At 44.8% G+C, this 13,111-nt stretch overlaps 1 protein-coding gene across 2 annotated transcripts in view; it reads left to right on the top strand.

Annotated features, from left to right (window-relative positions):
• The window catches only part of PFDN4 (prefoldin subunit 4), a 59,909-nt gene that overhangs the window by 36,093 nt on the left and 10,705 nt on the right, over window positions 1-13,111 (top strand). Inside the window, exon 1 of one of the 2 annotated variants that reach the window (XM_014582310.2) lies at window positions 12,568-12,867. The exons of the other annotated variant lie outside the window; for it this stretch is intronic. Within the exon in view, the coding sequence (XP_014437796.1) occupies window positions 12,793-12,867 (75 nt within the window). The 5' untranslated portion in view covers window positions 12,568-12,792. Of the gene's footprint in view, window positions 1-12,567; window positions 12,868-13,111 lie in introns of those variants that run through there. 2 annotated transcript variants of the gene reach the window in all.

The raw sequence follows: 13,111 nt of genomic DNA, 5'->3' as shown, positions 1-13,111 counted from the left end.
CAAAGTCTTCAAGGGTTCTAGAAAGTCAATGACAGTGTAGGCTGAGTTGTCTCTCTTTATATCTCAAATTATAAAAATAATATAAATTTAAGTCTGACTGGCTCCTCCAGAGGTTCAGGAACTGCTCATATGGACTGGAAGTGCAGAGAGACAGAGAAAGAGGAAGAAGGGACCTTCTTCCATCTGTGACAAAGTAGCTTGTGTCAGAAATACACTCCTGCTGAGACTGGTAGGTGGTGTGTTGGTTGAGGCACTGGACTCCCAGGTGGCCAACTGCAATTCGAATCCCGTACCTGGTGGCTTGCTCTCTCACTTCCCCGCTCTCTCTCTCTCTGGTTAAATTGAATAATAATAATAATAAAATTAAATAATTATTTTTAAAAAAGTACAGGGTCTGAGGCCAGAAGGAAGCTTGGTGGTTAAGGTTCTGGACTCCCACATGGCTGACTGCAGGGCAGGTCCCAGACCTGGTCGCTTGCCCTCTCACTTTCTCTCTCTCTTTCTCTCTGGTGAGCGTATATGCCCTATAGCAAATTTTTAAAACAACAAATAAAATGAAATATATCTTAAAAACAAAAAAAGAAGAAGTACAGGGTCTGAATTCCTAATCCCCACTCCAGACCTAGCAAATCGAAGCCTGTGCTTGAGCAGGACTGGGCTAAGTTTGTGCGTATGTTCACATTTGCAAACCACACATATTATTATCTCCGTTTTACAGGGAAAGGAAATGACACTCAGAAAGGTTCAGTACTTTTTCCAACTTAGAAAGTGGTGGGTTCAAGCCCAGGTCTTACTTCAAAGCTATTCTGCTTCATTGACCAAACATAAATTTATTATCCTAACAAAGAAGTGCTTCCCACTAGCTGCAAATATTTTCATGCTGGATCTTTCCGTCTTTCTCTGTATTTCTTAGGAACTTTTTTGTTATTTTAAATGAGTGAGTCATATTTTTCTTTTAAGTCAGTGGTAGACATGAAGAGTTCTTACCTGAAGGTAAAGAGAAGGGAATTTTTATTTGTATTCCAGCAAGGATCTTCATTCCCAGCCATCAGAAGATTAAATGGCTATGTCAAAGCTTAGGAGCTTGGATTGAGTCAGACACCTGGGAAGTGACTTCCAAGCAAAAAATGCCTGATTACTGTCCTAGTGCATTTAAGGCCACTTACATGGTGACTTCGGAAAAATTTCGGCTTATTACCCGGATTTCTCCAGGACCTTGATCTCCTTCTAACCTACTGGGCAGGTGCATTTGCTGGAGAGAGACAGAGAGAGACGGTTAAGAGGGAAAGTGAGAAATTACCCCAGGGGGGATGGCCATGCCACAATTCCTACTCCTCCATTCTTCTCCTGGGATTTTGAGCACACATGCACACGCACCTGGCATGATTTTCAAGCTGCCAGACTTGGGACTTGAACTGCAGTCAACGATGTGGGAGTCCACCTCCACCAGGCCATAGCTGCGTGTGAATGTAGAGAATGCAATTCTGACTTCAGGAGGTCTCTGCAGAGATAGCAATGAAGAGACCTTCTTGTTTATCCTTGAGATCAACAGCCATAATATCACACGCAGCCACAAGGAAGCTCCCCTGTCTGTTCCGAAGATTTCTGATCAACAAGTCCTTAGAATTTTATCTTTAACAATATCCCCAGGGCTGAGAACCCTGTCACTTTTACTTATGTAACAGTCATCGTGGGTTCATCTTGCCAACATAAATATATTTATTATTCTCATGCCCAAGCTTGTGACTGGATTTCAAAACCATTAAATCACAAAGCTCCTCATTTATTTTTCTACATGGAGTCCAAGTGACTCAGATATCGTGTTCTACAGGATGACTGCCACAGCTTGGGCAACAGGACTCTGAACACCTCCTGAAGCCTCAGGTCTGGAGTCCGAAATAAAATGAGTAGCTTCATAGAATAACCTCTCTCTAAAAGGGAAATGTGTGTGTGCATCACTGGTAGTCAAAATCCTTGCCCAGATCTTCAGGGCGAAGTGTCGTGATCTGGAAAGTGGATGTGGGGGTGTGGGGGTGTTGTGATTCTTATTTTCTTAGAAGAGTGGGAAAAGACGGCGTGGTTGATCGTAACCAAGATTCATACCCTGATTTTTATCCCTTAGTAGTCCTGTCAGGCCTGGGAACTTGTGGAAGTCACCCAATTGGCCCGTGCCTCCACTTCCGCATTCACAAACTGGAAATCCTATTTTAATTTGAACTAAATGAATTGACAAATTTAAGAACCCAAAGCATATTAAATGCTTAATAAAAAGAGCCTCTTCTCAATGCCAGTGACAATTTAGGGACTGTCTCTCCTCATGTCTTTGAGAAGCAGCTCTTCCTAAGCTCTGTAAGTGGCAGCTCAGGAATACCGAACCCACTGTCCTGTCAGACCCAGGCCTGCAGAGCTCCGAGAATCGGAGAAGCCATCACATATGCGACATTGGTGAGGTTACGGATTCTCAGAAGCCAGGAATCAGCCTTCCTCTAGCGCAGTCAGCAACACCTCACCAAATGTGTGTGTGTGTGTGTGTTTATATAAACAGAGATGTTTAAATGCCTTTAAAGAAATCGGATTTTAGCCCATACAATTTGAGCGTCCGACTAGACTCACGTTAATATCTTTACCTAGAAATTAAACTTCACTTTGCTATTGAAATCACTGTGTGCTGTCATCACTGCATGTATGCGCCACTTGGAAAACAGCGCCCATGGTACGGATATTGTTACTAATGCTGAACTTCCACTTATTTACCTTGAATATAGGCTGAAAAAAATCCCACTATTATCTAAATGGCTTTTATAATCTGTTCTTTTAACAAGAAGTGAAGCCCTTGGGTTATTCTCTTGGTGTGACTTCTAATCTAGGGGTCCCCACGTCACGTCCAATCTTTCTTTGGGATCTCTCTTGCCCTCCCCTCCATTTCGTCCCTCTTTGTGTGATGTAAAGATAACAGTGTGGGATGCGGGGTGCTAATTCCGACCCAGCTCTGTGGCCCTGAGGAAATGATGTCCCTTACCCTTGCCAGGGTGGCACCATCTGTGCAGGAGCTCTCCTGGGAGCGTGGATTAAATGGCATGAACTTTCTGGCTGTCCTTCCTTGTGATCACTCCCACCGGACCCCAAATCCGAGTTCCTGCACGGCTCACTGAGCCACCGTGTGTTAATCCCACTCAGCACGCGATCGCTCCTACTGCGCTGTGGTGTACTCTGCCAGGGTTACTTCTCTCCCGGGAACATCTTCTTCGTCCTTTCTGCTGGAACGATCAAGTGCAGATTGGTTCCGGGGCCTCTCAAGGCTTCCTTGGTCTGACTTTGCTATGTGTTTTCAATTTTTCTGTAGGTCAAATTTCTCTTCCCTTCCCTTCCCCTCCCTTCCCTTCCCTTCCCTTCCCTTCCCTTTCCTTTCCTTTCCTTTATTTCTTCTTTCTTTTTTTTTTTTTTTCATTTTAGAGAGACATATTTGCTATAGACCACACATGCAAACGCCGGAGAAAGAGACAGAAAGTGAGAAATCACTCCCCTGGGGGGAAAGCCACGCTGCAACCCCTTCTCCTCCGTTCTCCTCTCGAGATTTGGGCAGGCACGCACATGTGCCTGGGAATGTGTTTTAAGACACCAGATCCAGGACTTTAGCTATGGCTGATCATGTGGGAGTTCGGCGACGTAACCATTATGCCATCTGCTGGTCGCTGTAGGCTGAGTTTCTTACCCGATGCTATACTAATACAATAATTCTCAACTTTTTCTTCTGATCCTCATTAAGACAGGAATTACTCTAGTTACACACAATTCCAAGTTTACTGGCTCTCATTTTTTCCCCTCCCATCTTATTTATTTTATTCATGAGAGAGAGCGTGTGGACATGCATGAAAGAGAGAGAGGAAAAAAAGAGGCTTTCCTTAGAGGGCCTGAGCAGGCTGTGATCCCGCCCGAGCCCTCCAGCCTCTCAGGGTCTTGGGCAGGCATGGCCCTGGCAGGTGTTCAGGTCGACTCGGGATGCAAACTTGGAGTCGACCGCGTGACTTCTAGTGCCGCCATTCAATGTGAGCTGCCTGAGCCACCAGGCTGGGTCGCTGTCAGATTTTATTGTCCCCCTTTTTAACTCAAGAAAGGAGACAAGAGCCACACAGGAATCTGCTTTCATTTACACGCACACACACAAAAAGCTACCCAGTCATGTCTGAGATGTTTCCAAACTACTATGAAAATAATATATAATCATTCAAGAAAATTCAAATAAGAAAAAAGAATTTGGCTTCATGCCTCTAGTCATTGACAACTACTAAAAGGAGATTTTTTTCGGTGGGATAGCCTTCCTATGTATTCTATGTATGGATAGATTTCTGAAACTTTCGGTTAGACGTCAACATGCCAATTTTATAACTTATTCCCATCACTTACATTTCATAGTATTACAGGTAAATTAAAGTAATACTGATTTCTATTTGAGAAAAATCCATGTTCACCTTTAGAAATTAAGAAAATATATAAAATTATAAAAGTAGAGTAAAAGGCCACCTTTAATTCCTAACACCTAAATATATAATCACCGTTATATGTTAACTTTTAAAAAATATTTTAAAGAGATTATTGCCTTAGGTTGCATACACTAGGCAGAGAGAGAGAGAGACAGAGACCATGAGCAGGAAAGTAAGAAATCACCCCCAGGGGAGATGGCCACATCACAGTCCCATCTCCATCTTCCTCCTGGGATCTTGGGCATGGACACACACACACACACACACACACACACACACACACACGGCATGAGTTTCAAGCCACTGGGTCTAGGACTCATACCACAGCTGGCTCAGTGGGAGTCCAGCGACATAAACTGTATGCCATTTGCTGGCCCCAGATATTAACGTTTTAATATAAAAAGGTCCTATTTTTAAAGTATATCTGTATTAGTTTTTTTTTTTTAAAGTCTTGCATACTACCTACTTCTCAGCTTTGGGATAAGTTGTCTTTGTGATAAACATAAGCAATTTATGAGCCACTGAGCTGGACATAGAGTAGTTTAAATGCTTCATTATGATAAACACTATTGTAATAAACGCTCTTGTTTATGTAATCTACTTGTGGTTTCAGTCCTATTTTTGCAAAATAGATAGCCAGAGATAGAGTTATTCTTAAAACAATAACACTTGTTTTCACTTTATTATTAGACTACTTTCCAATCACCCGCAAGCACTAATCTCTTTCTGCATGGCAGTGTATAAACGTTGAGGGCAGGGAATTCTTTTGCATATGTTCTTTATAATCTCAGTGCCTGTGAAGTATTTTGCTCAGAGAAAGACAGAAATAAACAAACAAAACCTAGTTATTGGCAGCAGTGGTTCCCAGGGTGTTTTCACTCTCATCCTTTCTTTATCTCCAGAAATGAACCACATTTCTTCAAAGAGCTAGGATGCCTTTTGGGGTTTTTTGAAGATCTTCAACTTAGCATTTGAAATATGGGCACTGCTTTTTTTCTCTTGACTAGTTTTCCTCCTGTTCATGTGTGTACTCCTTATAGCTGGATAGCTGGTGATTATTATGTGATGGTGGTGGTGGTTGGTTCTATTGGTTTTGGAGGTTGTTGTTGGCTTTGTTGCAGTTTGGCAATATACCCTCAACCTGTACTGCCCTTCAAGATCTGTGTCAGTTTCGCACAGATGCTTCCTACAAATGCTCCCTACAAGGTACTGACATACGTGATTTGTAAATTAAAAGGCATGAAATCAGCACAACATTCATAGCCATAATTAACTTGTACAGTGGCCCTGTAGTAAGGATGATTTTTTTTTCTTCTGCAAATAGAATTTTACCTCTGTAGCCATGTTTAGAAGCATCTCACAACAGCATAAAGAATATTGTTGCATTTTTTGTCTTTCCATTCCTTCTTGATTGTCTTGGTTGAATTTATAAGGGTAAAAGAATAACTCTATTTAAAACAATTACTTAAGGGGTCTGTGGCAAACAACACAATACCTCTAGTTGGATTCAGCAAAATTTGGAAAAGAGGGTGAGGATGTGCAGACTGTTCGTGAGGATGGGAGAGTTCACAGTGGAGGCTAGCTAGCATCGAGGGATTGAAATCCCCTTGCTGGACTGCAGGCTGCTATGACCCCAGCACCTGGGGGGCCTGTTTTCATAGGGACCTCTGTGGCTGCTGCTCTGAGAGCTCCAGGGCCCTCTGCTGGCTGCTCCCATCACCAGGAATGAGTGGCTCTCTGTGGCTTCTGCTCTGTGCTCATTGGTCTCTTAGAAATCTGTCTCCAGATTTTGAACGGCTTAACCTGTGCTTCTGACCTAGCTTAATGGATGCTCGGAAGTTGAGTTCTGACTTCCAGGATGGTGACATAAGCTCATGACCTGGAAATTTACCCAAAAACATAGAGACATGCATTTGCAGGAATTAGTGGTTGCAGGTATGTAAGATGCACACTTCACTACAAAACCGGCTGTTTGGTGAGCATCGTCCATGCAACATGGCAGCTTGGCTCGATGCTAAGTGCACAGTCAGTGCTAAGTAAATCCTTGTTGAATAGATCACACGTGGGGACTTCTGGAACTGCTACACATAACAATTGCTGACTCCTTTCTCAATATCAAAGTTGCTCTAAGCTCTTACCCTTGAAATAAACAGATGAGCTAAGAGTTTATTTGTGAAAGATCTAAAAATACTGTGGACATTGGAGAGCTTTAGAAAATGCTATATTTTTTGCCAGCTAAAAATTAACTGAAAATTTTTAGCTAGCCAAAGATTATTATATTTTGGCCCAAAGACAATCGCTTTCTTGATTTTTGTGTCACGCCAAGAGAAAAATACAATTTCAGATTCTGGCATTACTGCGCCACCTGGTGAGGAAAGGAGGGTAGTTCAGGCAATGAGTTCACACGGCCACAGCTTGAATGAAGCATACAGTACTCCCCTGAGCAAAAAAATAAATGAATGAAATACTTTGTGGACTCTTGTACATTGTGGAGGAATGAGGCCATCGGCAGCTATGCTGTATTGTGGTTGACCGTATTCATCCCTAAACACACACTCATTCTTTCATGCGTGCATTTATCTATTCATCAGGTAACGCCTGTGAAGCTCCCTCTTCCCTGTCAGTCTCTGATGACAAAGAGGAGGTAGACAGGCACAGGGGTATGTCCTGGTGCTTTTGGTTTAATAGGGAAGACAGAGTTCGGAAATGAGCCATGAGCCATGGAGGACTGTACAGTGCCTGAGGAGGAGGGGGTGTGTTCAGGTAGGGGGTGTGTTTAAGAAAAGCTTCTGTCTTAGTCTGTCCTGCTGTAACAAAATACCTGAGACTTAATGATTTACAAACAATAAAAATTAATTTCTCACAGCTCTGGAGGGTTGGAAGTCCAAGATTGAGGTGCCAAGAGGTTCGATGTCTGGTAAGGGGCCCACTTTCTCTTTCAAGATAGTGCTTCAGTGTTATGCCCTCTGCAAGGGAGGAACACCATCCTCACTTTCTGGAAGAGGACAAACTCATTCCCTTAAGCTCTTCCATAAGAGCCCTAATCCCATTCTCCCATTCAGACTTAATTACTTAAAGGTCCCACCTCTTAGTACGATCACACTGGCAAGTAAATTTCAGCATGTGAGTTTTGGAGAACACATGCAGACCATAGCAGCTCATCTGAGGAATGGCACAGAGACTGAGTCTTGTGGATGAGGAGAATTTAGCCAGGTGAAGAAAGGAGAAAGGGCATCAGGAGCAGTTGAGAGAGCAAGTGGAAAGGCCCCAAGGCAGGAGGAAGCATGTAGCATTCCTAGGGTGAAGGCCCAAGAGGCTGGAGCACAGTGAGTGAGAGGAAGGATGGAAAAAAGAAGGCTGAAGAGGGAGGGTGGGCATTGGTAAGGAACTTGAATTATACCCCAAGACCCATGGGAAGACCGCAGAATTTTAAACAGGCTCATGGCAAAATCATTTCTGAAATGGTGGAGCCAAATACAAACTGACTCTTCATTCCTGACGCAATAAGAAGATTCCAAAGAAGTCTGGGAGAAGTGGCGTTGCTTAGACAAGAACTGAATCGCATGAAGGGACACAGAGGACTTTCTAGTGACTCATGGACCAAAAAGAAACCACATGGAACAAAAAGCAGGAAGATGAGGGAGTTGGAGCAGGAGCGATCAGACTGCAGAGGGAGGACACTCTCGGCAGAAAAGCGAGTCCTGATTTGCTTCTGCTTTTCAGTTTAGCAAACCCTGGGGACTACTCTCATTTCATTTAGAAATGGGAAATGTGGTCAGAAGCCATTCCAGAAGAGGTGTACTGGGAGGTCTCCAGAAGTCACAGATGGGAGAGTGGCCAGCATTCTCTATCTGGCCGGTACACATGGTAGGTTAGAATGCATTTGGAAAGAGACCAGCAGTTAGCATAATGGCTATGTCGCTGGACTCCCATGTAGTTGACCACGGTTTGAGTCCCGGACCCTGTGGCTTAAACTCACGCCTGGCGCATGTGCATGCATGCCCAAGATCCCGAGAAGAGAATGGAGAAGGGATTGCAGTGTGGCCATCCACCTGGGGGGGGTGATTTCTCGCTTTCTGTCTCTCTGTCTCTCTCTTTCTGGTGAGCTCACGTGCCCTATAGCAAAAACTTCTCCCCCCCCCCAAAAAAAAAGAATGCATTTGGAAATAAGCTTGAGTAGAGGTTTTAACATCAAGGGATTTCATGCAAAAAAAAAATTAAAATAAAGTTAAATCCAGCTTTCTTGCTTTTGGGAAAAAATGAAAATTTCTGGTGGCACTGGGTCCCCCTTCTTCATGGCAATGATTGGCTAGAATAGCTGCCCAGAGCAGACATGGCGGGCTGGAGGGGGCATGGTCCCTCCCTAGCAGGCTTCACTCCTTATTTCCTGCCCAACCCCTGGGACCCTGGTGTCTGCTAGCTCAGTCCTCTGAGGGAGTGGGCAAGGGGCCTCTTCTTCCTCTGCAGCTTCACCTCTTGCTCTTCTCCTTCTCTCTCTCTCCAGCCCTTTGACCTTCTGTATCTCAATGACCATGTACCTTTATTTGGTATTTGCTATCTCCACCTTCTGCCCCCCAGGAGTGGGCCTACAGCAAAGCATTGGAGTGGGGGAATACGTCTTCTGTTGTCTTCTCTTTTATACAATGAACTGTTGCCCAATTCTACTGTAGAATCAAAAAAAGTCACTTCAGATCTTTAAGCTATGGTTGAGGTGCTGGACTCCCATATGGCCAAACACGGTTCAAGTCCCAGGCCGGGCGGCTTGCTTTCTCACTTTCTCTTTCTTTCTCTCTCTCTTTCTGTCTCTCTGGTGAGTGCACATGCCCTATAATAAATTTAAAAATAAGTAAAATAAATAATTCCTTTAAAAAGATTATTAGCTAAATAGAAGCAAGCAATGAGACATTAAGGTCTGGAAAACACACGAGGTGCTGACTCAGGGGCAGCGCCTGGCTGCAGACACCCCGGCCCTGGCTACCTCTGCCTCTGCTTAAGTCCCAGCTGAACCCTGTGTTCGGAGGCTGTCCAAGAGAGGACCTGTAGCGAAATCCCTTGAAATCGGCCCCTCCAGCAAATAAATCTACTTCTCCTTTTAAATCAGAAAATGTAAACGTTCTTTGAAAGTAGATTTGTTTTAAAATAATGTGTATGTACATCTTTATAAATGAGAGTAGTTCCGTTGATACTTTTGCCAAAATATTCCCACAGAGAATTAGAGCATCTCGGCTGGGGAAACCACTGCCATGATCCTCGGGTGCCCCCTGCAGGCCTGAAGCCAAATTACCACAGGATAGTGGGTTTTGCAGCTGCTTAACCTTTCTCCTGTCCAGACAGAAGAGTAATGGCCTTGAGATTTCCCTTTTCATCTCAAGACGAGGTGCCTCCCACCCATGCTGCAGGTCTGGGAGGGCACCCAGGCACGCCCTGCTATGAAATGCTGCCGTGAGCTCGGTATCGCTTTGCGACAGTCTGAATCAGGTCAAGACACGTCTGGACAGTTTCGTAGCTTTCTGTGTCAACTCAGATAGGCTTTGTTTCTTCCCCTCATTTCCAAGTGGACGCACTTACCATTTCTTCCCTCGTAGCCTCCTCCTGGAGTTTACGGGCCGGTTGCCGTCTTTTATTACTGTGTGTTTTTGTTGGCGCGGTTAACAGCATTCATACTAGCGACACTACCTCCTAACATACTGCACAATTTATTTATATATTTTGGTGGTGGCCTGCCTCCTATCCCTGGAATGTAAGCTGCACAGGGACAGGAGGTCTGTCTGTCCATGTCAGGGCTGTGTCCCCAGTGCCTGGCACCGGGCTTCCTGGCTCAATGCCGCCAGTGCCAGAGTCTTCACCCACTGCCCCAGGAGGCCCTGAGCTCTTGTTCCCCAGGACCTCAGCACCAGGCCCAGGGCAGGACTGGGCACTGTTTAGTTCTCCAGCCTCAAGCTCATGATGCCCAGCACCTTACCTAACCCTTTCTATTTGCAAAAGAACTGCCACAGTACAAATGTCACAGAAATGACACACGAGCCCCCATGTGGGTGTCAGAACAGAAACCGGTATCTGTAAGTGCTTAGACACGAACGCCTGGTGGATAGGCACATGTGTGGGGCAGGTGGAGTCTGGACCCAGGACCCCACACAATAGGCAATGCCCGTGTGGGCCTAAGAGCTTCGACAGGGAGCGCAGAGGGTGTTACAAGGCCCCATGACCCATTTAGCCAAAGAGGAAATTGGACATTGGGAAAGGAAAAGGCTTGTCTATGAGCAGATCTTGAACCTTGGCCTATGGACCCCTGGAGTACCTGATACCTTTGACGGAATCTTTTCCAATTATGCATTTTTGTGAGGCTAGACTTTTCTCACTATCATCTAAACATGTTCCAAGAGACTGAATGCAGATGTAGACAGGAGAATCTAAGTCTCAATTAAACCTGAAAATAAAGAGATTTGAAAAAACTGTAAAATGAAGCTGTTTTCCTTTTTGGTTTTGAAAAAATATTATTTTTTTGGAGAGGTTTTTGTTATAAGGCACAAGCACTTGCCAGAAAGATAGAAAGCGAGAAATCACCCCCCGGGGGATGGCCATGCTGCAATCCCTTCTCCATTCTCCTCTCAGGATCTTGGGCATGCACACACATGTGCCCGGCATGAGTTTAAGCCACCGAGTCTGGCACTTGAATTGCGGTCGACTACATGGGAGTCCAGCGACACAGCCATTACGCCAACTGCTGGTCCTGAAAAAGTATTATTTTTAATTTAAAATATTATTTTTAGGGAGCAGCAGATGGCACAACGGTTATATCACTGGACTCCCATGGTTCTCGTCCCGGATCTGGCAGCTTAAACTCATGCCAGGCACATGTGTGTGTGTGTGTCCAAAATCCCCAGAGGAGAATAGAGGAGAAGGGATTACCATGTGGTCAGACTCCCTAAGGGATGATTTCTCGTGGTCTGTCTCTGTCTCTCTGACAAGTGCATGCTCCCTATATCAAAAATCTCTCAAAAATGTTATTTTTATTACTATGATGTATTTTAAACAAATTAATAAATTAACAAATAAGTAAAAAAAAAAGTACATTTTAAACAATAAGAGGCTCTGGGTGGCTTCTGGTAGTGTCCGGGCTGCCCCTGGGGAGTCTGTGGACCCTGCGGCTAGACCTTGCTCTTGGAGTGGGAAATTAAAAGTTCTAATTTCTAATATAGCAAATAGCAACAAATATAACCCACATAAACAGAAGTTCTTTGGGGTCCTCAATAATTTTTATAAGTGTAAAGGGGTCCCGAGGCAAAACACTTAATCAGGAAGCACACGTGTTAAGAGTACACAGGAAGCGCTCCATAATAATGTTGACTAAGTTAATCAGGAGGAGTGCCCCCTCCTTGGCGCCATCTGAATCATCAAGGCGCACAAACTGCACACCCTACAGCCAAGGCCGTGTGCACGCAGCTCTTGGTAGCTAGGTCGACTACTTCTTCTGTTTCTAAACTTATTAGCTCCAGAACATTTTAATTCAAAAGAGCATTAATAAATAAAAAGTCCAGAGTTTCTAAATGTCCATCAAGAAAGGAATGAATAATCGGTCCCCATCAGAACTGGGGTGGGGGGAATGAAGGGAAAAAAGGAAGAGATGAAGGCTGATAACCATCTTCTTTCATAAGGATAAAATAATGCTTCCTCAAATAACAATTCAATGTTCCTTAATGATATGAACAGACTGGAAGAAAATCATTGTCTTCGTTTGCCTCATATACAGTGTTAGGTAATTAAATCCAGTTTGCTGTTCAGGAATGGCTTGCTGTATTACTGGAAAAATGAAAGACTTCCTCCTGGTGGTAGACAGCCACTTCAGTGGAACACTCGGTGCCTATGACTGGGTGGTAGACTTCTTCCACTTCTGTTGCCTGCTCTGCACCATCTTCACCCTTAGTCTCATCTTCTTATGGTCCCACCTTTTCTTCCTGTCCTCTGAGGTTTTGTATCTCAGGGCCTCCACTTTGTTGACAGAACAATTCATCGCAAACATTGCTCTGTATTGAGTTTCGTATGATTCATGCCTCTGGCAGTCAAGACACAGAGTGGTCACGCAGGCAGGGCAATTCAAGACAGCATCACTATTTGGAAGTGGCTGTTGTTGACATGGCCTCTGGAGTCCTAAACCGTGATACCCCTTTTCCGTGCATCGACCCAGGCCTGATCTCTGTTATTTTTTCAGGGTCACATAGTAATTCATCGGTCGCTGGAACCTTGTGTCGTTTCTTCTTCGTTTCCTGGTCTGCCTGTGCTTTTTCTTCATCCTCAGAACCAGAATCGAAATATGCATCCCCATAGTACTTTGCTGGAGCTGCTCCGACCTTCGCATTTCCTGGGGAAGACCCTGTGCCCAGAGAGGGTAACTGTCCTCCGTTGTTTTCAGGGCGGAATTCAATTCAGCTTCCATTTCTCTTTCCGGTTCGTCTTCACTAGGCGATTCCCTCTCCAGCAAGACACCGGTGAGCTGTCCTTCGGCCAGGGCTCGGCACGGGTTTGGAGAGGAGCAAGAACGTCCGCTCCGCGCCCGCGAGGGCCCGCCGCGCCCCCTGCTGCCCGGGGGGCCACCTGCAGCCGTCGCCGCGCCCCGGTTCCGCCGGCCCAGG

The sequence above is a fragment of the Tupaia chinensis genome, unplaced genomic scaffold (assembly GCF_000334495.1).
Source record: "Tupaia chinensis unplaced genomic scaffold, TupChi_1.0 Scaffold000066_1, whole genome shotgun sequence".
Taxonomy (NCBI): Eukaryota; Metazoa; Chordata; class Mammalia; order Scandentia; family Tupaiidae; genus Tupaia; species Tupaia belangeri.
Note: the sequence above shows the minus strand (reverse complement) of the source record. Positions and strands in the feature narration are given on the sequence as shown.